This window comes from Lissotriton vulgaris, chromosome 8, assembly GCF_964263255.1.
Source record: "Lissotriton vulgaris chromosome 8, aLisVul1.2, whole genome shotgun sequence".
NCBI lineage: Eukaryota > Metazoa > Chordata > Amphibia > Caudata > Salamandridae > Lissotriton > Lissotriton vulgaris.
In genome coordinates this window covers 1,303,871,997-1,303,899,810 of record NC_141696.1, presented here as the reverse complement: position 1 = coordinate 1,303,899,810, position 27,814 = coordinate 1,303,871,997, and the positions used below count along the sequence as shown (strand labels likewise).

The window sequence follows — 27,814 nt, the reverse complement described above, 5'->3', positions numbered from 1 at the left end:
TGAGAGAGACCTGTGCATTTTTCAAATGGGTGGTGAAAAAATATGAGTATGTTGCTGGAGATGTGGGCCGCCGTGCCACCAATGTACTTACCGGGGGAGGGTAAACACACATTATTCCGCAACTTTCTTTCCGCATACCATCACTCCTCATACTTTCATTACGAAAGTACCATGACTCCACAATGCCATTATAACGCATGACATTACATTTGATATGCGTTTACCACGCATACATTTACAACGAAATTCGTTGTAAATGCATGAATGGTAAAAGCAGGGTTTTTTTAATGTTTGGATAAGGTAAGTATGGGTATAGGGGTATATGTTTTGGGGTACTGGGGAGTTTGGGTATTTTAAGGGTTCAGATGGTTTTGGGGTACAGGGGTATTTTTAGGGTTCAGGGCTAGGTTAGGGTTCTGGGGTATAGGGGTATTTTTAGGGTTCAGGGGTAGGTTTGGGTTTTGGGGTACAGGGGTATTTTAGGGGTTCAGGGCTAGGTTTGGGTTTTGGGGTACAGGGGTATTTTTAGGGTTCATGGCTATGTTTGGGTTTTTGGGTACAGGGGTATTTTAGGGTTCAGGGGTAGGTTTGGGTTTTGGGGTACAGGGTTATTTTTAGGGTTCAGGGCTAGGTTTGGGTTTTGGGGTACAGGGGTATTTTTAGGGTTCAGGGGAAGGTTTGGGTTTTGGGGTACGGGGTATTTTAAGAGTTCAGGGCTAAGTTTGGATTTTGGGGTACAGGAGTATTTTAGGGTTATGGGGTAGGTTTGGGTTTTGGGATACAGTGGTATTTTTAGGGTTCAGGGCTAGGTTTGGGGTTTGGGGTACAGGGGTATTTTTAGGGTTAAGGGGTAGGTTTAGGTTTTTAGGTACAGGGATATTTATAGGGTTCAGAGCTAGGTTTGGGTTTTAGGGTACAGGGGTATTTTTAGGGTTTAGGGATAGGTCTGGGTTTTGGGGTACAGGGTATATTTATAGGGTATAGATTGGTCAGTGTTTAAGGGTGTTGGAGTATTTTAGGGAGTAAGGGTGGGTTATGATTATGGTGTGCAGGGGTATTTCAAGGGAGCAGGGTGGGATTAGCACACAATGAGACATGGCATGAAGGGCGGAACGTACCACACACCCCCAGCATTTGTCACGCCCCAGGCACACGCCCACAGCTCAACGCAGACACGCTCACAAGGGACTACTTTGCTGGCACGGTTCTTTCACCTTTTAAATGTATATGGTGGGCGTCTGCATAGCCTATGTCCTGCTGTAACTGCCCTTTCCAACGCTGTATTGGGTGTTGTGATTGGTGCTGTGGTTCTGGATTGGGAGAGGTTTTAATTGAAAAGAAGCCTGCTTCACTATTATTGATGCATACTGCTTCCAGGGAGGGTGCATATCACCTCCAATTTATGCACCAAAGCGATCCCCACCCCTCGTTGTATACCACGATCTAGTCTCAGCATACCATATTCATGGGGAATGCTTCCAGGATTTCCGGGGCAGACTCCCCGTCCAACCAGGTCTCCGTTAAGAAGAGCACATCTGGCTGGTGATCGATTAATAGATCAAAGATTTCGAATCTATGTTTTTTTAGGGAGCGGAAGTTCATCTTAATCATGGTTACTGTCTCATCCTCCCTCTCACGCCCCAGGGATTCCAATGGATTATAGAGGCAGACCTTACACCTGTGAGGCATCAATTCCGCCTGCAATCCATGCTTACAGGCCGCCTTCATAGGTGGACAAAGACGTTCCATCTGTTTTTTATAGTACTGGAGTCTATTAGGTTAATCTGGGGGCTTTTAGGCAGGGGTCCGGGCCCCTAGCCCCGTCCGGCCGCGGACGGCGCGCCAGCGGCGCGGCCGCTGTACTCCCCTCATAAAGTAGGGGGCAGGACGGCGAGACTAGAGCGCTAACCTCCTTCCTACAGACCCGAAAGTGATGGGCTCCTCACCCTCCGCAACAAACGACCACAATGGACGCGGCGGAACGGGGCGGGCAACACAGGCACAGTAAACAAAGCAGGTAATTTCCCCACACAATTAATTCCCCACTAGCGGATTAACAATTTGAGCGGTACAAATATAAAAGAGTATTTTAAAAGTTTAAAAAAGTTTTGCAAGTGCCTACAGCGCTCTCGCCATGTGACAGTGTTATCGCCTTACAAATGGATCCGTCTGTCTCTGCCACCGACAGACCTGTATCCACCGCGCGGCCGCTGTCCTCCCCTCATTAAGTAGGGGGCAGGACGGTGAGACTAGACCGCTAACCTCCTTCCTGCAGACCCAGAAGTGATGGGCTCCTCACCCTCCGCAACAAAAGCCCACAATGGACGCGGCGGAACGGGGCGGGCAACACAGGCCAAGTCAACAAAGCAGGTAATTTCCCCAACACAATTAATTCCCAACGAGCGGATTACCAATTTGAGCGGTACAAATATAAAAGAGTATTTTAAAAGTTTTAAAAAAGTTTTGCAAGTGCCTACAGCGCTCTCGCCGTGTGACAGTGGTATCGCCTTACAAATGGATCCGTCTGTCTCTGCCACCGACAGACCCTTATCCACACACTCATAACCAGCAGGCGTGACTTCGGCAATGCCTTCTATGCTGAAATCAACAGAACCCTCCTACACAAGCTCCAAACGATCCAGAACGCCGCAGCCAGACTCGTCCTTGGGACCCCACGACACGAACACATGACCCAACACCTGCGAGACCTCCATTGGCTCCCTGTCGAGAAGAGAGTAACCTTCAAACTGCTCACCCACGCCTACATATTGCACCACAACATCGGACCCAAATACCTCAACGAGAAAGTCTCCTTCCACGTACCCAAAAGGGACCTCCACTCTGCCGACCTCACTTGGCAGAAACCCCCCTCTTCCGCAGAAACAGAGCAGGCGGAAGAGCTTTCTAATAAGCCACAGCCAAGTCCTGGAACAAGCTCCCTGCCAACATCAGAAGTTCTGCATTCGGTCCATCACCTGTTGTTTTTGCAATTGTCACCCCCGAGTGGGACGGGTATGCTCAGACGTGAGTCCCGTGCTCTCCATGCCACTGGAATCGAGCTATCCAGGCTGATGAGGGCTTAAAGCCCAAAACCGGTCCTTGGATGCTTGTTTCAAGTCCAGGGAGGTCCTGGCTTGGCAGTTCAGGCTGGACTGTTCCCATGGGGCACAGGGTCAGGACTGATTTGCATATGGCTGGTTTCAAACTGGAATGGCATGGTGAACAAAAAAAAACGATAGATTTAGGCCCAGATCTCTGTACTGGGGTGAATGTATGACATTGTTCTGCATTCTGTCCATCACCTGTTGTTTTTACAAATCACATAACATAAAGGAGGGGACCCCTCTAGCAAAACTTGAGGCCAGGGAAAAGAGGGGAAAAACTGAGTACAACACTAGAAAGTTCCCTCATGACCTATCTACTTTACATATTTAAACATAATTCATTTCTTTATCTTGAACTTTCAAAACACAACAACACAGATGTTTTCTTTGATTATACTTTTTCTTGTTTATTTATTTTATCATTATTTTATCTTTTTCTTTTTACTTCTTATATCATTTTTTATCCATTTTTATAAATATGACATATAAAACGTTCCTTCAGTACATGATTTATCACACTTGCACATAGTGCATCATTTTATACAAAAAGGTTTGTTATACAAAAACATAATTAATTTCCAAGACAATTACAAAACATGTGTCACCCTGCCTATAAAATACCATCAATGCTCTCATACTACACTCACTCAAATTCATACCCTTTCACACCAACCATATACATCCAGTATCTGTACACATCTTGATTTATGTGGCAGGAAAAAACATCTGCCAAAATAAGAACCACAGAATGTTCTATCTGGTTCCACGCAAGATCAACGCGCGTTTCGGTGGGTTTGCAACTATCTTCCTCAGGACCTATGCAGATAATCACTCTTCAGTTAACCAAAAAAACAGGGGATTTTCGAGCAACAATACTTTTACAGGAAATCCAACTCCAAACTCCAATTAATAGGATGAATATTATCGTCCGACCGGGTCATCCCGAGTTTAGTCAATTCTATTGTCCTTAATTCTTTTGTGGATGACATGAGGTAAAGGTCGCTTTGGTATGTATCATCTCAAATTATTCAGGGCCGATGAGGGAGTACTCACGAAATTCTTCATATGTCTTTCATCGCAACAGATTTTCTTTCATCATACATATAATCTTCAGAGTGTCTGGAACACATGCAGCTGCATTTTTCTCTACCTGAATTCTTGGCAGAGATAGACTCGCTGCATACAAGCAACCCGGCGATTTCCAACGGCGAAATCCCTCCACAACATCGGACCCAAATACCTCAACGAGAGAGTCTACCTCCACGTACCCAAAAGGGACCTCTGCTCTGCCGACCTCGCTTGGCAGAAACCCCGCGCATCTGCAGAAACAGAGCAGGCAGAAGAGCTTTCTAATACGTTGCAGTCAAGGCCTGGAGCAAGCTCCCTGTCAACATCAGATGCTCCCCTACCCTGCACACATTCAGGAAAAGCCTCAAGACCTGGCTCTTCGACTGACCGGAGCAGCAGCCCCCTTCTCCTCCCCAGCACCTTCAGATCGTCACGGGTGAGTGGCATGCTTTATAAAACCCTGATTGATTGATTGATAAATTCCCACCTTGGGAATTGTTAAGCTTTCTGGGAAAAGATTAGTACTTTTTGCTACCACAGCAAAAAGCTCCAATGCAAATTATTTTTGTCTCGGAACCTGGTTGATCCCAATCTCACATGGAGAGGTGTCTTAGAGGAATATCACTGTTGCCGCCATTCCTACTCTGTATAGAAATTTGTATGTAAAGACTGATGTATTGGGACTTGCTTTTTTATGGAATTCATTTAAGTTGCAACTGAAGAAAACGAAAAACGGTTGATGCCATCTGATTATACTCCCAACTGCCCTTACTTATTTTCTAAATGTTTTTGACATTGTCAGTTCTTGTTTTTGTCACGGTTTTTACAAAACTTGCTAAGGAAGCTGGTGCGCCTTTGTCGCTCAAAAAATTAAAAATCATTGGCTTAAAACAAAAATATTTTGTCTCAAAAACACACATTTACATAGTAGTCCCTGGTACTGAAGAACAAGTTACTTACCTTCGGTAATGATATGTCTGTAAGAGACATATATTAGTTATAGATTCCTTACCTTAGAATTATCCACAGGCGTCGGTCTGGATCCAAAGAATTTGTTCTCAGCAGTACCCTGTGCATCGGTAGGTGGCGTTGGCCGACTCTGCGTTCTTTTACACGACATTCTACGCCAAAAGCGCAGAGCCATGCAAGACACTGACCACTGATGCACAAAACTAGGGCCCTGAAAGGGAGTCCCTTTCCGTAGAAGTCAGTTCGCAGAACGGGGAGGATGGGTGAGGCAGTAAGGAAACTATAACTAACATATGTCTCTTACAGATATATTGTTACCGAAAGTAAGTAACTTGTTCATCCGAAAGAGCCTATTAGTTATAGATTCCTTTCCTTAGAATAGATGCCCCACCAATACCAATCCCAGAGGTGGGACCACAAACTAAGTTTGCACCAGAAAGTCCTGGAGAACTGAAAATCCAAGGAAGCGGTCTCTCTGGACTTGACTATCCAGGTAGTAATGTTTAGTAAACTTGTGATGCCCATGTGACTGCCTGGCTGATATCACTGAGGGGGACTCCAAAGAAGGTTTTGAAGATAGAGCCTGAAGCTCACTCACCCTGCAAGCAGAGGTGATGACAACCAGAAAAGCAGTTTTTAAAGTCAAGAGTCTGAGAGGATAATTATGTAGTGGCTCGAAAGGAGCGCACATAAGGTACGTTAAGACCTGATCCAAGGCCCACTGGCGTATTGCGAAAGGAGTAGGAAGAAAGAAGTGAGTAATGCCCTTAAGAAACCTATTTACAAAAGGGGACTTGAACAGAGAAGGCTGATCAGTAAGACGAAGAAAGGCCGAAAAGACCGATAGATAGCCTTTAAGGGTGCCCAGAGCAGAGCCCTGCTGGGCCAAAGAAAGTATGAAGAGGAGAACCTCAGAAAGAGGGGCAGAAAGGGGATTCACAGCCTTTGCTGTGCACCATGCCACAAATGTGTTCCATCTACAGGCATATACTGTCTCAGTAGAGGTATGCCTGGCTGCCAAGATGACATTCCAGACTTCGGGAGAAAGGTCAAAAACTGTGAATGTCACAGCTCAATCTCCACACAAGGAGGTAGAGGCTGGACAAGTTTTGGTGGAGTAACGTCGCCTGCTGCTGCGACTGAAGATCCACCCGAAGAGGCAGTCTGATCGGAGAATCAATAGTCATGTTCAAGACCTTGGGATACCAGACGCTTTATGCCCAGTTTGGAGCCACAAGAACGACTTGGGCCCTGTCGTGCTTGATCTTCTTCAGCACTCTGGGTAGAAGTGGTATAGACAGAAAGGCGTATAGAAGACCGCAATTCCACTTGTGTCAAAAAGCATCGCCGAGCGAGTGCTGCCTTGGAAATTTCAATGGTCAGAACTGCTGACATTGCGTGCTGTCTTCAGTGGCGAACAGATCTAACCAAGGCTCTCCCTACTGCTGAAAGAGACCTCGCACCACCTCCGAGTGAAGACTCCATTCGTGATCCATCATGCACCGGCGGCTGAGTTCACCCGCCCTGCCAGGTGATGAACCACCAAGGACATACCCTGATGTTCCAGCCACGTCCAAAGGCGAAGAGCCTCTTGACCTAGGATCCACGACCCCACCCCGCCTTGTTTGTTGCAGTACCACATGGCGGTGGTACTGTCCGTGAACAGCTGCACTATCCTTCCTCTGACAGAAGGAAGGAATATCTTCAGTGCAAGACTAATCGCCTGGAGCTCCAGAAGGTTGATGTGGAGCCAGACTCTACCGGAGGCCTCTGATGTCTGCCTCTCACATTTGTCCGCCCCATTCCAGAAGTGACTCATCTGTCACCACTGTGAACTCTGGTTGGGGAAGGGAGAGGGATCTGCCGCAGACCCAATCCTGGTCCGTTAGCCACCACTGCAATTAGTGCGTAGTGCCCTCTGAGATCTGGACGCAATCGGAAATATTCCCTTGAGGCTGCGTCCACTGGAACTTCAGGGCCCACTGCAGAGCCAGCATATGCCACCTGGCATGATACACCAGCAGGATGCAGGAGACCATGAGGCCAAGCAGCCTCATGGTCATTCTCACCGAAACCTGGGTATTAGAGGCTGAAACATCAGTATCATAGCACGAATATCTGGGGCTCGCTGCTCTGGAGGATAAGCCCGAAACTGTGCTGTATCCAGAACGGCTCTGATGAAAAGGAGCTTCAGAGAGGGAATCAGGTGTGACTTTGGCAAGTTGATAGTGAACCCCAGCGCTGTGGTCTGGAGGTGGGAGATGACAGCCTGGGGCGAGCTCACCTTCAACAGTCAGTCATTGAGTTAGGGGAAGACTGGAACCCCTGATCTGCGCAGATGAGCTTCGACCACCACTTTTGTGAACACCCGAGGGGCTCTGGTAAGGCCAAATGGGGAGCACGATAAACTAAAATGCTCATGGCCTACCGTGAACTGTAGGTAACGCCTGTGGGCAGGTAGGACCGGGATGTGGAAATAAGTGTCATGCAACTCCAATGGTACCCTCCAGTCTCCAGGGTCGAGCGCGAACAGGACCTGAGCTAATGTCAAACATTTTGAACTTCTCCTTCCAGAGGAAGCTGTTGACGGCCCTGAGATCCAAAACAGGACGCAGGTCTTTATCCCTCTTGGGTATGTGGAAGTAGTTTGACCTACTTCTGGCACAGGGACTCGCTTGATAGCTCCCTTTGCCAAGAGAGCTGTAACTTCCTGATGGAGAAGAGCCAAGTGATCCTCCGACATGCGATGGAGTGTTAATGGCTTGGAGGGATGCTAGTCTCGAAGGGGAGGGAGTAGCCCCTTCGGACTATCTGCAAAACCCACCTGTCCGAAGTGATGTTGTGCCAGTAGGGGAGGTGATGGTGGACCTGCCGCCCACTGGCTACTGGTGGCCCTGAAAAGCTAGACTAGGAATGTTTGGAGGCGGCTGCAAGGGGCATTGGTGGACTGACCACCCCCAGGCATCCGGACCCACGACGCTGGGTCCCACGTTCCATCCACGTCAAGGCTGGGTGGCTTGTGCAGTCCTGTTGCTCTGAGTGGGACGTGATGGGGCATTCTTCTGTGGCCAAGGGGCGAAAGGCAGACTGCATGGGGCGAGAAGGTGCTAGAGTCCTGGAAGTAGTCAAGTGCGTTGTCGGTCTTGTCGCCAAACAGGCAACAGCCATCAAAGGGCATTTCCAAAAGGGTCGATTGGACATTCCCAGAGAAGCCAGAGGTGCTCAACCAGACATAGCGCCTCAGGGCTACCAACGTGGAAATCGTCCTACTCAGCAAGTCGGGGGTATCCAGCCCACACCGGATGGTGAACTTTCCTGTGTCTTTACCCTCAGCAACAGTGCCGGCGAGCAAGGCCCGGGCCTCCTCCGGGCACTGTGGCAGCACTTGCGCAACCGTGTCCCACACCAAATGTGTGGAACAGTCCAAGAGACATGTGGTGTTCACCGCAGTCCTAAGCTGGCGAAAGAAAACATCTTCTTCCCAAGATGGTCTAGCTTCTTGGATTCCCCATCTTGAGGAGCTGTAGGGAAAGCGCTTACTTTCGAGGATGAGGCTTGGACCACCAAGCTATCGGGGGTAGGGTTATGGGATAGGAAAAGTGGGTTGCCGGGGGGTGGCGTTGGGCAATCATCCTATCCACAGGAGCCCCTGTGCTAGGCTTTGACCAGGAGCCTCAAAGGACGTCAGTAAGGGCCTTATTGAAATCCAGCAGGGGCTCCGAAGAGGCTGCTGCCTGCTGAATCACCTCAGTCAGGAGGTTAGTCCTGACCGCCACCGTAGGATAGCTCAAGGCCCAAGGCCTCAGTCGCACTACGCAACACCACAGCGTAGGTAGCTCCCTTCTTCGTAGCCACGGTAGGGGGAGAAAGACTCAAGTTCTCGGGAGGTATCTGGACCACTAGCATCACCCAACTCCTCTCTCCAGTCCAGCTCTTCAAACTGGTCTGCTAGATGGTTAACAGACCCCTCCCACTCCTCCTCATCCTCTTCTGGCTGCCATTCAGGGCGATCAGGAACTCCAGGGAAGAGCAGCAATACAAAAGTACTCTCCGGCACCCGTACTGGCGGCGCCGAGGCTGGAGCCGCCTGCATTGAAGGCCTAGACCCCGCAGCTGAGTCTGCGTGGCACGAAGGTGTGCCGGCAGAGTCGGGCTGCCCAAAGATGGAATGGAGGGCTTTGTAAAATGCACAAAGCTGGGCAGGGTTGGCTCCGGCAGCCAGAAAGGTAGGGAAGCGCAGAGTCGTCCCAGCAGGTTCCGAGGGCAGAGCCGGATAATGATGACCCTCCGTGTCCTGCGTTGTGTCAGCCGACAGATGGGGAGAAGGCGAAGAGCGACAATGCTTCTTGGCCTTCTTCTTTTGCTTCAACCTACCTGATGACGGATGGTGGTGTTGGTCCCACGATCTTCTACATCACCGGGACTTAGAATGGCACGGAGCCGACTGCGAGGCCTCCAAAAGTTTTCGGGATCGCTCCAGCAATAACTTAGGATTCAGGGCCCGGCAGTCGGAGCATGACTTCAGGTGTTAGTCGCGCTCCAGGAACCGAAGGCACACGAGGTGCGGATCAGTGAGAGACATCAACTTGTGACAAGGAGTCACAAGGCTTGAAACCAGGTTGACGTCTTGACATCCCTCAGGCACCAGGAGACCCCCAAGTATGGTGGGGGACAACTGCGGCCATCCCGGGGTCATGCCTCCAGCTTCACACCTTCGGGTTGGGGCAACAATGACAGCTGCTGCATCAGCCTTAACCTGCTGTTCTGAGTTTGTACTTTCTGTATCCTTTTGATTATTATTTTTCTTCTGTTTGGCACATCAGTCAGAAATCATTGCCCTAATCGCGCACACTTGCTTTTTTCATGCTTGTTTATGTAGGACTGTTTACTTTATGCAAATCAGATTTTAACCCTGTACTCCTGCGACAATTTAATAGCCATCAAGTTTAATTTTCCATCCATCCCTGTATTGCTTTCTCTGTGGTTTGATAGACAACATGCTTTATTTACAAATACAAAGAAAAGGATGTATGCATTCTGCAAAATGATTCATTTCGATCAGCTTATAATATCCAGGCACATAGTACACCATATTTTTCATCATTATGTGGTTGGTGGCTATTGTTGCTTGCTCTGAAGTTGTGCTGGTGATGTCACAAAGGTAAGGGACTGTGCAGTTTGAATGGGACTTGTCTTTATTTTGTGTACGATAAAGTTCGGAATTACTATCATATAATACATTGCTGTTTCTTTTTCAATTTTAGCAAATTGATCATTTGTTCCTCAGCAATTTGCCTGAAATTGTGGTAGAGTTGCTTATGACCCTACATGAGATTCCAAGTACAGAATTGGCTGAAGGAAGAGGAGAGCTATCAAAATTTGTGCGGTAAGCAACACTTTGTCAAACATCCGGGGATTTGCAAGGGTAATTTTGACTGGTGAGACAAAATTATTCTGTATGTTGTGTTTGCTTTACATTTTATGGTGCCTCCCTGCATCCTCCTCCATACTGTTTTGGCCTAAATACTGTTCATCATTCATAAAAACGGTAACAAAAAACCCAGAAACGGCTCACAGATTATGATCTAGAATTTAACAATTGTCTGATTGGTTTCTGCCAACGAAATCTTTAACTGCAAATCGTTTTTAAAGATTACAGTAATCAATTCCTATAGCATTCAATACAGCCTATGCACTTCATTGATTGGGTCTTCTATACAGCCAGTGCGATGGGTATGCTCAACGCCACTCTTTGCAGGCCATCATCACATGTGTGTCGTGTGACATTTACCCTGCATTCCATGTTTGAAACGGATTTGGAGGATGATTACAACGCTGATGATGAGATAATTCAACTATACCACAAAGAGAACTGGTATGATGACCTACAAAAAGCTAGAGGCCTTGGTACCTCCTGAGGCGGGGCTCCTTTCGTCCTCTTGATTCTGCCACTAACAAACCCGCTTCTTATGCCATAGTGATGATTCGTTGGCCGAAGTCCTTGACCCCCACGTCCTCAATTTGAAGGTACTTTGTTGGGGGGCAGAGGCCACACCTTTCTCTGGATAGGGGCCTTGGACCTAGAGGATACCTATTTCCATATCCCTATCCTTCAGTCCCATTGGCTTTACCTGCGGTTCATGTTGAGGCAGGAGCATTTTCTTTTCACGGTGCTGCTCTTTGGCCTCATTAATGACCCTTAGGTGATCACCAAAGTAATGGCAGTAGTGACAGCATACCTTCAGAGGTCAGGGGTCACAGTTTTCCCCTATTTTAATAACTGGCTGTTGAAGGCGGGTTCACCCCTCTAGTCATCTATCACCTCCAGACTACGATGACCTCCTTTCATCTTTGGGGTTCACTATCCACATGCTGAAGTCACACCTAACTCCATCTTAGACACTCCCCTTCATCAGAGCCATTCTGCACAGGGTTCAGTTTTGTGTCTTTCCCCAAGATAAGAGAGTCCAGGACATTCAGGCTATGATCCTGATCTTTCAGCCTCTGTCCTGGATTTCAGTCAGGTTGAATCTGAAGGTGCTGGGTCTGACGGCCTCCTGCTGATCAAGCATGCCAGGTGACAAAGGGGGATCTGAAGTCTCAGTGAGCCCAACATCAAGGTGCACTGTCAGACCAGGTTCAGATTTCAGAGGAGACTGCAGAAGATCTGCAGTTTTTGTTGAGGTGAATCACCTGGAAGGATTGTTGAATGCCAGTGGAGATAAGTTCAGCCATCAGTGCCAAGCAGATCAGTAGTGGGAGTTGCACCTGCAGGTGACGCATGGTCACTTCCATGAATGGGGGAGCCTTAACTCAGTCTGTTCACCGCTGCTGAAAAAGCGCAATGTCCGCACTTCTGCACATTACAGTTTCCAAGGCATCTGTCGCTTGGAGACGTGCCCGGCCTTGAGTGGAACTCTAAACTTCTGTATGCCTTTCTGCCAATAGCACATCATCCCTGAGTTCTCAGAAGATCAGGATGGACCAGGTCTAAGTCCTTTTAGTGGCTCCGGATTGGGCAAGGAGAGTATGGTATCTAGGTCTCCTGGGTTTGAGCAACTGCCCACCTCCAGGAGGAGCTGCTGTCGCAGCAACAGGGCAGGGTACCGAACCCGGGGATTCACAATCTCCATGTTCATGCTTGGAGATTGAGCAGCGACAGCTTAATACCGGTGACCGTCCTCCAGAGGTTGTTTATGTTCTCTTGACAAGCTGGTTTTGCAGACATTGGCATCCTTCTCGCCTTAAGTTGTGACGCTGTTCCACGTCAGTCACACATTATCTTACCAGTGTTCTGTGGTCCTTTTCACCCCTCTACGGAGGAGGAGAGTCTCCACTGTTTGGACTCCAAGAGAGCTGTTAGCTTTTATATTGATTGTGCCAAAGAACACCGGTAGGACTATCAGCTCTTTGTGGTGTTTTCTGGAGTGAAAAAGGCAATGCTGTTCAGAAGAGAAGCATCTTCCGATGGACTGTGCTTTGCATTACGATCTGCTGTGCATTGTTCCAAGAACAGACTTTGGGAAGGCATGCATGTTTATTCTACCAAGGCCAAATCGGATTTCGCTGCATTGGCAAATGGAGTCCTGTCTTGGACATTTGCAAGTTGTCTATGTGGGCGCCCGTCATAGGTTCATGAACCACTACTTTCTGGACAGTCCAGTTTGTCGAGAGGTATATTTTACCCGCTTGGTCCTGCAAGACGTTTTGTTTTGAATCTATCCACAGACCCGCCTCAGAATAGCTACTTCTTCGGTATCTATTCAAACGGTGAGGAATCCTTCTAGAAGTCTCTATTAGAAGACCAGTTACTTACATTCTGGTAAAGCTCTTCCTGTTAGAAACTCTACCTAGCCACAGATTCCCAAGCGATCCCACCATCCTTTCTATTCTGTGATTTGACTCTATCCATTAATATCCCAACTCTAGGATTCTGCACATCGGTCACAACCAATAGGCTGTTGGGGCTCTGAGTGTGATTGGCGCAAACAGCCTCAAAAGCAATTGATGGCCGGGCAATATTCAAAAGGTGAAGAATCTGCCTCTAGATTGATTCTCTACAAGAAAGACATTACCAAAGGTAATTGTTCTTCAAAGCCTTGCTTTCAACTCAGTACAATGGTACCTTATTTCCCTTCTGCGGCCTTTCCACTTAGTTATTCTAGTTTTTGGTCCAGGGAAACAACCTTTGACAACAGCTAATACTTCAACAGAGAAGTTGCTGTTCAGCCCCAGTACTGATGTGGTCTTGTAAAGATTTACTTGGCAATCCCCACAAGTGTTCCTTTGTTGTTTGAATCCCCACGACAAAATGGGGGATTGCAAAATGTGTTGCATGTTTTGAGCTAACCCTCTTAAGGAAGGAGAGGAAGACACCTGCTATTTGCCTTTGGGAAAACTCGCTTTATGTGTACTTTCTATACATAAGAATTGGTAGGGATGGCCCACTCTCCCCTGAATTGGATGCTACATACCAGCTGTAGCAGCTTCTGTGGACCTGGCTTCCTCCTCCGAGGATTACACAGACTTTCATATCACTTATCTTGATGATGCCTAGCTGCACATCAAACTGAAGGGCAACCCACATGAATCAGTAAACATCATGTCTGTCCTTAATATTGCCAGGCGCAGATGAAACCTAACATACTGGCTCTCAACTAAAAAATTGATTACCTGCCCCAATTACACCCTTCAAATCTCTTAAGACACTTGGTCAGATACAATTGTCCCCCTTCAAAGAATAAAAACATTGTTTATTCCATTAACTAAAACGTTGAGCATAAGCACTTATTAGAAGGAGGCAAAGTTAACTTCACTTGCTGGGTGTGTTTCCATATGGAGCACCAAAGCAAGCTCTTCTGAATACCCTGCTATATCACTCCTGGAGATTGGGACAACACACTAGGGGCCATCTATATCTATCTTAGTGTGAAGATCCGAAGACCAGTTGCATCATGGCCTCAGAGATCAACTTCTAAGATATTAGTGGTTGTTCTCTTTTTTCAGAAGGCCCTGCTGCATGGCTGCAGTTTAATCATCAGATTTTCTGATGTGTCATAAATCTAATTTGTTTGCCTAGTTCTATTATTGGAGCACAGAGCTCCATGAGTGGGGCTCTGTCATTTGTATGATGCAGAAATGTTCGCATTTTTTCACACATTCTCACAGGATGGCTATAACGCAGAGTTTAGAAAGAACTTTGGCATGAGATACATACTGCTTTAGAGATGCACTTTCCAACTGATCCTTCAACAGTTTTCACCCAAAGATGGTTGCAACAGACAGGTACTTGCTGAGGCTTATGATGGTAGTGACTATTGCAAATATCACATTAAAGTTGTTCAGTGTTAGTTACTCCCAAATTGTGATTATATATAAGGATAAAATGGAAATATTGAACTCCATCAATTTTCAGTTAAACACACAGATGAATGAAAGAAAAGACTAACACTGTTTGGTTCTTGTAATGGTGCAGCTAAATTTTTGCTCAAAATATGCTTGAGTCAGCACTGCAAATTTCAAACTCTGATATTTTCAGAACACTCACATTGATAGTGTTGCAACACCCCTAGTTCTAGTTCCTAGCTCTAATGGAAATGGCGTAAAATATGTAACATGAAGAAATAAAAAAATACAATTTTGAGTTCTCATTTATCTTCTGAGCAAGGCTGAGCTGAAATAACAATAAGGCACTTGGCCGACTGAGCGAATAAAAAAAAAAAAAGCAAAATGCAGAAAGCAGACAGGCATGGTATGTTAACAAACAAATCAAAACCCTGAAACATCTCAAAACATGTTATTTTGGAGCATGGTGTTTGAAAGAAATGCAATCAAGATAGAGTAAAAAACAAAAAAGTCCAGAGTGAATTATTTTTGAATGTCTGGTGTAACAAAGGTGCAGGACTGTTAATAACTATGTATTTCATGAGTGATATAATTCTTAAATTATGTAACTGCATTAGTACCTTTTTTTTAAATCCCTACCTTTAAATTGATATGTATTGGCTCCATAGTCAACTGATTTACAAGAAACCATTTCATGCTACGCTGCTCTAGTGCCATTATCACTTTCAAGAAGGTTTATATGCACAATAACCTTTATATATTCAATGATATATTATGTTTGCATCATATCTTCAAATTATTACACACTCTCTAGAGCAGCCGCCTATATTAAAAGTGCAACAGTTTTGAACAGAATTGTTCATCAATTGGAATTCTGATATGGAATGGCATTGTATCACTTTACTATTGGGTTATAATGGAGATTTGGGGCCTGATGTAGGTAATCCCAGATTACCGATTCTTAAATACTGAATCATATCGATTCGGTATTTAAGAACTGGCAATCGGGATGTAGGTAATTTTACCGAATGAATTACCGAATTGGTATGATTCGGTAATTAATGAATCGGTATTTACCGATTCTGTAATTGCCATTGATTCCTATGGGCCTTGAGGCCCATAGGAATCAATATCAATTGCCGAATCGGTAAATACCTGTTCGGTAAAATGACCGAATTTGCAAGGGGGACAGGGTGTCACTTTGACACCCTGTTGCACCCCTGATTCTGGCTTGTGTGCCATGTGGCACACATACATGCCACATGGCACAGGTGTACATGCCCTAAGGGCATGTATGTGTGCCACATGGCACACAAGCCAGAATCAGGGGTGCAACAGGGTGTCAAAGTGACACCCTGTCCCCCTTGCAAATTCGGTCATTTTACCGAACCGGTCATATTTGGTGACCTACATCTGGCCCTTGGTGCTAAATGTACTAACATTAGGAATACAGATTTCCTAATTGTGAATCTCTCTGAATCGCAATTAGAAATTCGGTGTTCCTAATGCATGAAACTCTTATGAGTTTCATTAGCGATTCCTAGTGGGTCGCAAATAGACCTACCTTATGCAGATTAATGAGGTAGGTCACAATTTGCGACCCATTAGGAATCGTAGCCATCACAGGGATGGTGGCCTGCTGAGGTCAGCAGACCACCATGTCTTTAATTACTTTTTGATAAATTAATCTCGTTTTTTTGTAAATACAGCCCACTTCTCTTAAACGGGTGTAAAGTATCACTCTTTTGCAACTGGAATTTGGTTGCAAAACAGTAATACATACCATACCGATTAGGTATTTGGAAGGGATGTCCAAACACGCCCCTTCCAAATACCTTGCTGCTAATGCAATATGCGATTCGGTGACACGTTAAGAATCACATTTTGTACAAATTCAAAAAAGCATTTTTCCTGTTGCAAACGGTTTGATTCGGGTCGTTTCCGGTCAGAAAAATGCTTTGTGCATATGATCCTTGGTCACTTTAGGGTCTCTGTTTTACATTGTTGGCCCTTGTTTGAAATTAAAGATGGTCGCTGCTCACTTGAACATATTATGGTTAGGATTATTTCCAAACAGATGTGATTGCTAGGTACGTTCACTGATAAACACATTGATCTTGATGTTCATAGTACTATATTGAGTGTCTGTGTGCAAGGTGTATATATTGTTTTAGTTAATTTTAGCTCTTTATTTCATTTGCAAACGTTATGTTTTTAATACAGGGAGCTGGATCCCGCACCAAATCCTCCACATTTTCCATCATTTGTGATTAAGGCCACATTGGATTATATAAGCAGCTGTCATAAAAGCAAGCTGAAAAGCATTGTAGCAATTTTAGCCAAGAATCCTGTGAGTAATGTGATGCTGTGATAATTATGTGTTAGGGGCAGAATGTTAAGTTTTCTATATTATTTGGTTTGTATTTCAGATGATATAATTGTTTTAAATTACCATTTGTTACTTGAGAATTATATGCATCATTTATTTCTGATTTTAACAGTGCAACTGAGTGATTTTATAATGCATAATGAATTACTCTAGGAATAGCCACAATTACACCTTGAGTACTCTGAACCAAAGAGGGGAACAGTTCTTTACAATTATGACCACCAGAATTCCCCCATTTACACAGCATATGCTCATAATTCAGATTAACATGCATTCACTGACTCTCACCTCATATCCAAAATAAAGGATATGTGATTATGCATGCAATTGGGGGTTATTGGGGACCGGGGCTGAGTTGCGGTGAATGTTGTAGTGGAGTTGGATATGGCTAGAGTAAAACGCATACTGTATTTTGTGGTTTTCAAATCTGCAGGTAACTACTTATAAAATAATTGTTTCAGCTGTACACTTAACTGATAGTTAAACATGTTTTTATTTGTATACTGAAAAGCTAAAGGTTTTTCAATGTAAACACATTTGCTTTTTCTAATCTCCATACACCGAATCAATGCCTTCATGGGAGGGAACAATGATTGGAACCATTGACTTGCCGGTCACACTCGAATCTCTGCAATAGGTGGTTTAAACCATTGAGCCTTCTCATTGAGATCAGAATTTCTGGCCTGCTTGACATATACAGATCTCAGCAGGTGCTCCAGAGTAGGTGTATTTACCAAAGGTTTCTGACTGAGATTAAAATTGATGGCCTGCAAACTACTCATCCTAAAAGATGCCTGCCTCTCTGCACTTTCTCTGTCCCTGCACAGTTATGATTCTGTGGCTGTCCTCCCTCTCTTACTTCTCCTCATCTTTCTCTGTCTGCCTAGCTTAGAGACTCAGAGTGAGGCACTCAAAGCGGCAGACAAAGAGATCTTGGCTTTCAGGGCCTAGTTTAGGTTTAGGAGCATTTTCACTGCTGTGCTCCTGTGAAAGTACTTGCATCTCACTCTATAAAGTTGTACAGTTTCCTTATGTTCGGTAAGCTCAGAGCACCTCTCCTCTGTTCTGCGTTGCCTACCTCTGTTGTCTTGTAGTCATTGGCTTAACAGAATAACCATTGTAGAATAATTTGAACGTTATCTTTTTCAAAAGCCTTTGCAATAAAAAAAAATGTATTGCAGTTTTCAAGTTTACAGCTCTACATTGCCAAACAGAGAAAAGCAGGTGTGCACGGTCAGGGAAATGATTACCAACTTATATGCCATTCATAGAGGAAAGAAATGAAAAAGGATGCAGAGAGGGCGAAGTGAGAGCATCGAGTTACAGCTGACCCAGCAGCTCCCCGTTTTGTATCGGCACAGAGGCGTAGAGCTGGTGACGCCCTCAGGCAGTTCAACAGCACATTTCATTCAACCAGGTCCTCACTAATGTTGGCACCGGCCGCTCGGACAGGGCACAACAGAGGCATATCAGCTTCCTGTGAGGGTACCGGAGAAACCGCCTTCTCAGCTAAAATTTGCCCGTGGGTATCTATTCTAGAGCAAGCCAACAATATTGCCTCCCAGGCATGTAAAATCGCAACCCCATACACTTCCCTAGCTACCTCCCTCCTAAACGCTTCCCAATGATAATCCGCCTATCTAGACAACTCCCTTCCTCATCTTGACAACTCCTTTACAGATCTACACAAGTCTGGACCATTGGCAGATTTCCAGCTCATTATCAATTGCTGTGGAGCCAGAACAAATGCCAAATCCTCAAACCTGTCTGTCGCGTTTCTGAGATTCACTTTGAGCATGGAGCTCCAGAAAGCACAGCTGTGGTCAATCAACGTGTCTATATGAGGCCCCTTGGATAGCTTGCAATATAGCACCCCAGTACGTCTCCAGCACTAGGCAAGTCCATCACTTATAATTGAACCCCACATCAGCCGCAAGGCAGTGAGAACCTGCCGACGACGAACCAGGAAACATTCTGTGTAAAGTCTGAGGGGTGATGTACGCCCAGTGTTCGCCCAGTGTTTGCCCAGTGTGGAAGTAAAACTGAGTTTATATCTGGCATTTCGAGGCACCTTGGGAATGAATCCAGGGTTTTTCAACTAGACAGAGTACTGAGATGGTTCCCAGGTACAACGTCCAGCGTTGGTGCAGCTAAGAAAGGTCCATCTGCATCCCTTTTAACAGTGCCCTATAAAGCAGAATGACCACTTTTGTTGTCCCCGTGATGAGGAAGAGATAACAAAGGCAATCATTCTCCGGAGGCTCAGCGGAACCGGTCCTCCACCATGTGTCTCCCTGAAGTCCAGGAAGGAGCTAACTTCATCCCCTGCTAAATAGGACCTCCTTGCCTACGCAGAACCAGAACAGGGGGAAGAGCCTTCTCCTACATCGCGGGCAAGACCTGGAACAAGCTGCCGATCGACATCAGACGCGCCCCCTCCCTGAACACAACTTCAGGAAGGCCCTGAAGACCTGGCTCTTCAACTGAACGGAGTTGCACAGCCCACCCCTACCACCTTAAGACCATCGTGGGTGAGTAGCCAGCTTACAATTCACTGATTGATTGATTTATTATAGTGAGCCCCACCTCAGGCCACAGGCACAGACCAGCCCAAACTCCTGGGTGCTGCCAGTTCTGAGCGATCATGAAGGGGAGCTTGCAGGTATATGGCGCCCCAGTACGCATCCTCTGTATTGCCCGTACCCACACGTACTGCATCATTTGAATTAGGACATTCTTATTACGCACCAACAAGGCAGGGACAGGTCATAGCAGAATCCAAGTTTAGAGATCTCTGAAAGGTGTCCCACGCTCCTGGTGGCCTACAGCATCCCAGAGCACCGACCGCCACTGAGACATCCACTGCAACTATGCAGCTAAATGGTGAAGCTCAAAGTCATAGGGCTGTCAAAGAAAACAATGGTCCAAACCGAAATTGATCATTTGATCAATAAATAATGCACTCACAGTTGTTCATTTTTCATTATTTGGACGAGTATCTGAATTGATCTACTCTAAAGAGTTAAACAATAAGAATTATTTAACAAGAAAAAAGAGCAACTTCCTGAAAAAAACTGAATTTACTCCAAAAAGGAGTTTTTAATAAATTACTCCATCACAGCAAAATTAATTATATACATTTGTACATCTTCAAAAAACAAACGGTAAAAAAGGGGGGAGCAATCTGCTTCTAAAAAGGGAAGTGCCAGAAAGAGAGAAAAAAGTGATTTAGAGAAAAAGGGTGTAAGCCTCAACGGAAAAGTGACACAAGATTTTGGGTAAATTGAAACACAAAACTGTAAAAAATCCAGCTGATAATGCAATAAGGCCACTGTTGTTTGTTAAACTTTTCCCATTTATACAGTCTCAACTGGCATGTATAATGAAACTTTCAATAAGTAGTGGTCCTATTTGCTTATTAAAAGAAGCGTCGACGTTTTGACCCGTCTTGTAGTACAGGGGTGACTGGGAACCTCGACCTGCGGGTCTTCCTCAGGACGTGTATAACACAACCTTTTTACCGTCGATTTTCAAAATGTGGACCCAAGGGTTTCTTTTTATAGGGTGATCACGGTCCTCCTACACCTGGATGGACGATATAATTGCTTGACCTTTGTTCAACACCAACCGGATTGGTGGTCATGGGCGTAACCAGAAGGGTTAAGAATTAGGGACCCAAAAGGCAGCAGACACAGCTCACAACAGGACACCGTCTATTACTTTAATAGTCTCACACGGCCATCACTCGCTGAGATATTGGTAGGGTAATGCACTGCTCATACCCGGACACCGATAATTACTTGTTGTATCTTATGTAGCCATCACTCGCTGGGGTATTGGTTCGAGGATGACACAGTTCTAGACGGCACCAGTTGGCGCTTCCCGGAGTCTGCGCCCGTTGTTGGAGAAATCCACACCTGGCGGCAGTATCTGACAGTGTGTATTTCTCCAACAACGGACGCAGACTCCGGGAAGCACCAACTGGTGCCGTTTAGAACTGTATCATCCTCGAACCAATACCCCAGCGAGTGATGGCTACATAAGATACAACAAGTAATTATCGGTGTCCGGGTATGAGCAGTGCATTACCCTACCAATATCTCAGCGAATGATGGCCGTGTGAGACTATTAAAGTAATAGACGGTATCCTGTTGTGAGCTGTGTCTGCTGCCTTTTGGGTCCCTAATTCTTAACCCTTCTGGTTACGCCCATGACCACCAATCCGGTTGGTGTTGAACAAAGGTCAAGCAATTATATCATCCATCCAGGTGTAGGAGGACCGTGATCACCCTATAAAAAGAAACCCTTGGGTCCACATTTTGAAAATCGACGGTAAAAAGGTTGTGTCATACACGTCCTGAGGAAGACCCGCAGGTCGAGGTTCCCAGTCACCCCTGTACCCCAAGACGTGTCGAAACGTCGACGCTTCTTTTAATAAGCAAATAGGACCACTACTTATTGAAAGTTTCATTATACATGCCAGTTGAGACTGTATAAATGGGAAAAGTTTAACAAACAACAGTGGCCTTATTGCATTATCAGCTGGATTTTTTACAGTTTTGTGTTTCAATTTACCCAAAATCTTGTGTCACTTTTCCGTTGAGGCTTACACCCTTTTTCTTTACATCACTTTTTTCTCTCTTTCTGGCACTTCCCTTTTTAGAAGCAGATTGCTCCCCCCTTTTTTACAGTTTGTTTTTTGAAGATGTACAAATGTATATAATTAATTTTGCTGTGATGGAGTAATTTATTAAAAACTCCTTTTTGGAATAAATTCAGTTTTTTTCAGGTAGTTGCTCTTTTTTCTTGTTAAATAATTCTTATTGTTTAACTCTTTAGAGTAGATCAATTCAGATACTCGTCCAAATAATGAAAAAAATGAACAACTGTGAGTGCATTATTTATTGATCAAATGATCAATTTCGGTTTGGACCATTGTTTTCTTTGACAGTACTGATTACCCAGGTCCAAGAACCGTGTTGGGTTACCCCATTTCTATAATGGCCAAAGTCATAGGGCAGCATACTACCCTCATATGCCAGCAATTGGAATTTTCTGTTGGGCCACCCTTCATCATGAATATAACGTGAGAAGGATGCTATCCAATTCCCTAAAGTATGCTCTAGTGAATACCACCGGCAAGGCCACAAACAGAGAAAGTAGCTACAGCAGAATCACCATCGTAGAAATCACTATCCGACCTCTAACCAATATTGGCAGAGTACTCCAAAAGGTGTCCGACCGGCGCAGGGAAACTTTGAGGCAAAGTCACCCTCAAAGAGCATCCCCGTAGATCTATAAATATCTACTCCCAGGTAACGAATGGTAACATGTTTTCAGTGCTGTGTTGGCAGAGCGGTGGAGAAGTAGACCTCCCCTGGGCCAGGTTGCAGTGGGTAGGCGCAGGACTTACATCAATTAACATCTAGGCCAGAGAGTCGCTTGAAGGCTGACAGGGCTGCCACTGCTCCCCCCAAATCTGAAGGCTCGCCACGCATATACAGCAGCATGAAATATATAAGCAATCACACTATAACTGCAGCCCCCTATATTGTCCACCCTGTTGTACTGTCAATGCGAAGGGCTCTAGAGCCAGTGCAAATAACAAGAGGGGACAAGGGGCAGCCCTGTCGGGTGCCCCTATCCACTGAGCATGCATCTGATAGTACTGACCCAGTCCGAACCCTTGCCATCAGCTGAGTATATAACATCCTAGTCTATTTAACAAAGGCAAGCCCTGAGTTAAGTAGCATACAAGAACTTCCAGTGCAAGGAATCAAATGCTTAAAAAATGTCAACAGACAATGCCAGGGAGTCCGACTGGAGGGTTTCCTGCAAGCCCAGGAAATGACTCCGCTAGCGATTATTCTACGGTCAAATATAAACCCTGTCTGATCAAGATGAATCCTGTTATCCATAATCTTACTCAGGATTTTATAATTTGTGTTAAGCATGGAGAGGAGGCAGTAGTAGTCCACTAACAGAGCCATGTCTTTCTTGGGTAGTGTTAGAAATGGGATCTCTAGATGGCAGTGGTACGCACCCTGTCCAAGTAGGGACCCACACTCTAATCAGGGTTAATAAGTTACACACAAAGAATAACCCATGCTCACCCCCTTGGTAAGCTGGCAAGAGCAAACAGGCTGATCTCCAGAGGCAATGTGTAAAGAATTTGCAACACACACAGTGCAGACACCGCAAAAGAACTCCACACCATTTTAGAAAAATAGCCAATAATAATCTGAGTAAAACAAGACAAAAACCGCAAAAATCCAACATACACAAGTCAAGATATGAATTTTTAAAGATTAAATAAAGTTTAGCGCTTAGTAAACAATAGCTCCAAAGGGGCTATCTGGTCATGTTCGACCAGTAAGAATCTACAAGTTGACTCCTACCTTGATGGAGCGACTACCGGTGTCAGGAATCACACAGACCCTGGCACAGTACCTTGTAGATGTTGGAAATCAAAGCCGATGCAAGACGCAGGGGGAGTATGAGATGTCGTAGATGCAAACACGGCGTTGGTTCCTTACTGCTATGCAGGTCTTTGGCACGTCTGAGCTCAATGAGAGTGTGGTGTGCAAAAGAGGTGAAGCGTCACTAAAGCAAGTGAGGCATTGGTTCCTGGAGGTAGTACAGAGTTGTGGAGTTGCTGACGCCGGGGGACGATGCGGGTGCAGGGGAGGTGATGCGGCGGTTGCAGGTGCGATACCTCGGTTCCTTGCTAATGTGCTGTGTCAATGACGAAGTGAGTGCCCAGAGATGAGGCTTTGGGCATGGGAGGTAAGGTATCACTTTCGGTGAGGTGTTGGTTCTGATGATGGTGCAGGATCATTTGTTAAGCCATGGCACATCTATTCCGCAGCATCGATGGCAAACTGCTAGACCACAGGCACTGCATCAGAGCAGTGCGTCACAGACTTCTGTGACACGGTGCTCTAGGCTCACACTGTGGCGATTCGCTGGAGGCACTGTGGCGCAGTCATAGCCTGCGTTGTAAGTCACAGTTGTTGTGTCGAGCGGGGACCACAGGTTCGGTGCAGGCAGCATTGCAGTGAGGTGCCAGTTTAGAAGCGACCATCAGTGGTGATGCGGTGGGTTCTTCTTTTTAGCACCAAAAACTCACTTCTAAGAGCCCAGGAACTGGATTTGGCACCACTTGGCAAATAGGGCTCTCACCAAAGGATGCCAGGTGCTACAGGTGAAGTCTTTGATAGCCCTAAGACTTCCAACAGGAGGCAAGCACATCTCAAGCCCCTGGAGAAAATTTAGAAAGAAGGCTGTAGAGGGCAAAGTCCAGTCCTCTCTCTCTCAGGACAGAAGCAGCAGGCCAGCAAAGCAAACAGCAATGTGGCAGTATGTTAAGAGGGATACTCCAACGAAAGACCAAGAAACATCATGTAAGAAGATGAGGTTTACTCGTAGCACAACCTGACATCCGACTACCTCCAAGACCCAGCTGCAACTGTCAGTCCTGGAGTGCTGTCAGCCTCACATTCTAAGCACGAGCATAAAGAACACAGAGTGCATGGGAGCTCCAACCAAGGTAAGAATACATCACAACACAGTCCCTCCTGGCAGCCCAGCAGCTCTTCTTCCTGGCAGAATGTCCTCCGTATAGAAGTGTTCTGAGTATATGGTGACATAGGTCCAGTACTATTACCCATTTTAGTCTTTGAAGTAGAGTGACTTCAAAGAAAGGTCTTTGAGTGCACAATACCCTGCCCTTCTAGCCCTGGCTCAAGACACACATTTCTGGGGGTATGCAGCTCCTTGTATGGAGACAGGCACAGCCCTATTTAAGTGCAACTGTCCGCTCCTCCATCATTCAAGCTCAGGAAGGCTCATCAGCCTGGTGATGGGCCATCAGGATATGCAGGGCACTCCTTGGCTCCTTTTGTGTGTGACTGGCTAGAGAGAACTCACAAAGCTGAACTGTCATCCAACCCAGTCATGTATTTTAGAGATAGGCACAGAATGGTTATGTAAGAAAATACCAAATTTCTAAAAGTGACATTTTCAGACCTGCAATTTAAAAATCCAACTTTACTAAAAGTTGTGTTTTTAAATTGTGAGTCCAAAGACACCAAACTACAATTTCCTAGCTGCTTTCAATTGGAGGATACACTTGTAAGATGTTACAAGTCGGTTCCAATGTTACACTTGGGACTAGGCCTTGCTGTGGTGAAAAGCAAAAGTTCACTACCAGGTAACATAAAACTCACAAGTACATGTCCTACCTTTTAAATAATTGCATCCTGCCCCTGGGCTACCTAGGGCCTACCTTAGGGGTGCTTTACATGTAATCAATGTTAAATCTGCCCCGCAATTGAAATCTTCCCCCACTATCCTCACATAAGGCAGCAATACCGACAGGAGGGTCCTCAAGCTATTCGGAAACGAAGGTTGGTCGGTGTTTGGGGTGTAACCCTTACGCAAGATGATAGCTTTGCTATCCATCTACCAGCATGTATCTGCCCTCCGGGTCGATGACTAACATGCATTTAGAAGGAGACCCCAGATCTAATCCAGATAAGGGCCCCCCCTTGCTAATGTGGAGTAAGCAGTGCAGTACAGTAGCCCCTGCCATCTCTTGTAGAGCGTTCTTCACTCAGGATCCATCACTACTGTTGTAGTGGTGAGGAGGGCGCAAAGTAAGAAGGAAGACTGGGTGGGCGATCACCTGCCCCACCACCCAACAAATGGTACAGGAGTCCGGGTCCCCGATGGCAATATGGGCAATCAAGCGTAAAAAAAAAACCACACACATGATGAATGGAATGCAGAACAAACCAAACATTCACACCCAGTCACAGATCTGGGTTAAATCATCATTCTTTTGCTCTCCATGCCACCCGAGTTTGGACCCAGCCATTTGCTCTCCACGCCACCCCGGTTTGGACCCAGCAATATGCAAATCAACCCAGTTCCTCCCCCCCAACCTTCCTCACAGGAACAGTCCAGCCCGGACTGCTAGGACAGGTCAACATGCCCCCTGGGGCTCTTTACGGTGTATCACCCCTTATCCAGTATTTGGGTGTCTTTCATAGATTCACATGCCTGAATCATTCCCCGTCGTCGAGACGGGAGCCTCCGGTACATAAAAAAGTAATGTCCTAAGACATACATAAAGAGAATAGGTCTAAGGGTCTAACCTTAGTAACCTATCTAGGTCCTTATGCAGGAAGGACCAAATAGAGTAGGCTCCAGGGTCCCACCTTGGTAGCCTATCTGTGTCCTTTTGTAAAAAAAGGACCAAAACAAAAGGAACAACCAATCAGCTACTACCTCCCTCTAGAACCTTCCTGTGAGGAGCCTCAGTCTCTCAGATTTTCTACCGCACGTTGTGCTAGGGAGTCTCCACCTGAGTTCTCCTCAGGAATATCGTATTTTCTCCAAACTTCACAGTTTTTTCGACTTTCTACTATGGCTGACGTCAAGAAAAGAGCACTTTTCCGTCCCTGTGCCTCCTGTGGTAAACTAAGGCTCCACGTGGACGACGAACATGAGGAATGCCTGTATTGCCTCTACCCTCACCACAAGACCATCGACTGCAAGATTTGCCGTAAGTTCTCCGTCAAAACCCAGAAAGACCGGGAAGGGAGACTTCTTATCTGGCTGAACAGGCTCAAAGACAAACCGACCGACCTCATTTCCGAGGGTGGGAGCATGTCGGTCGCCTCACAACTTTCCCTGAAGAGGCCTAGGGCTTCCTCGCCTGGCCACTCAGCGACCCCTCCTAAGAGGTCTAAAAAGGCTTCAGAGGGCAAGCCTGCCGTATCTAGCAAGGACCTTCCTGTCCCTAGGAAGCAACCACTGCTTACGGTGACGACGGCGCAATCGGCGACCACCTCATCGCCTAAAACCGTCTCAACATCGACGACGACGGTATCGACGACGATGGCATCGTCGGCGTCCTCCTCATCGACGACTCTAACCTACTCGTCGTCAGCAGGACGACCGATTTCATCCTCCGCACCGTCGACGACAAGACCGTCGACGAGGACATCGACGACGGCACCGTCGACGAGGGCGTCGACGACAGCACCGTCGACGAAGACGTCGACGACGACACCGTCGACGAAAGTCACACCGTCGACGAAGCCGTCGACGAGGGACACTCCGTCGACGAAGGGCGCTCCGTCGACGGCGGCGCCGACGACGAAGCAGTCGACGAAGGAAACGCTGCTTAAAGCTCCGTCGACGAGAGGGTCGTCGACGGATGCACCGTCGACGAAGACTATACCGACGGCTACTGGTACCTGGAAAGAATCCGAGCTCTTGTCACACGCAATGGACGCTCAGACTTCCCATGTCTCCATTAGGATCACCAAAAGGCAGATCACTCCGGAGATGACCTCACCTAGTAAGGTCCAACAGCTGACACCATCCTGCTTCTTACAGGACCAGGAGCCGGAGGAGGAGGAGGAGTTTACCCAAGCCACTAGTCCTTCCGACCTAATTGTCAAGTGCCAGAGTACGGACGAAGAGCAGGAGGTTGAGGAATCGACCCCTCCAGTAGTGCCTACCCAAGTCCACACCCAGGTGACCCCAATGGTGTGCTTGCCGGCCTCATTGGTTGCAGACTTGAGCTTTCTCGTCCAAGACTACAAACTGCGGTTTCCGCAGAAAGCCACCCCTACTGTCCCACCAACCCCGCAGCCATCTGTGCCCGTTCCTGCACAAGGGACAAGACCTAGGCCCCCTCCACTGGTCCTTCCTAGGACACAGGACCCTGCTCAAGACCCTATCTCGTCCGAGGAAGAGGACAGAGAACATGAAGAAGGGGAAGTCCGAGATGATGATACGGACGTGGATGCGGACCAGGACTATGTTACTCACTCTCCAGCCTCTCCGGAGCCACAATCTTCTGAGTCTCCACCTGCTGATATTGGAGGTTTCCATAACCTCATGGAAAGGGCTGCCAAAAGGTTCC

The 27,814-nt window shown here is 46.4% G+C and overlaps 1 protein-coding gene across 1 annotated transcript in view; it reads left to right on the top strand.

Annotated features, from left to right (window-relative positions):
• The window catches only part of ATM (ATM serine/threonine kinase), a 1,399,724-nt gene that overhangs the window by 651,566 nt on the left and 720,344 nt on the right, over window positions 1–27,814 (top strand). The window contains exons 27-28 of the mRNA XM_086935231.1: window positions 10,406–10,527; window positions 16,710–16,836. Coding sequence (XP_086791357.1) covers window positions 10,406–10,527; window positions 16,710–16,836 — 249 coding nt within the window. The remainder of the gene's footprint in view (window positions 1–10,405; window positions 10,528–16,709; window positions 16,837–27,814) is intronic.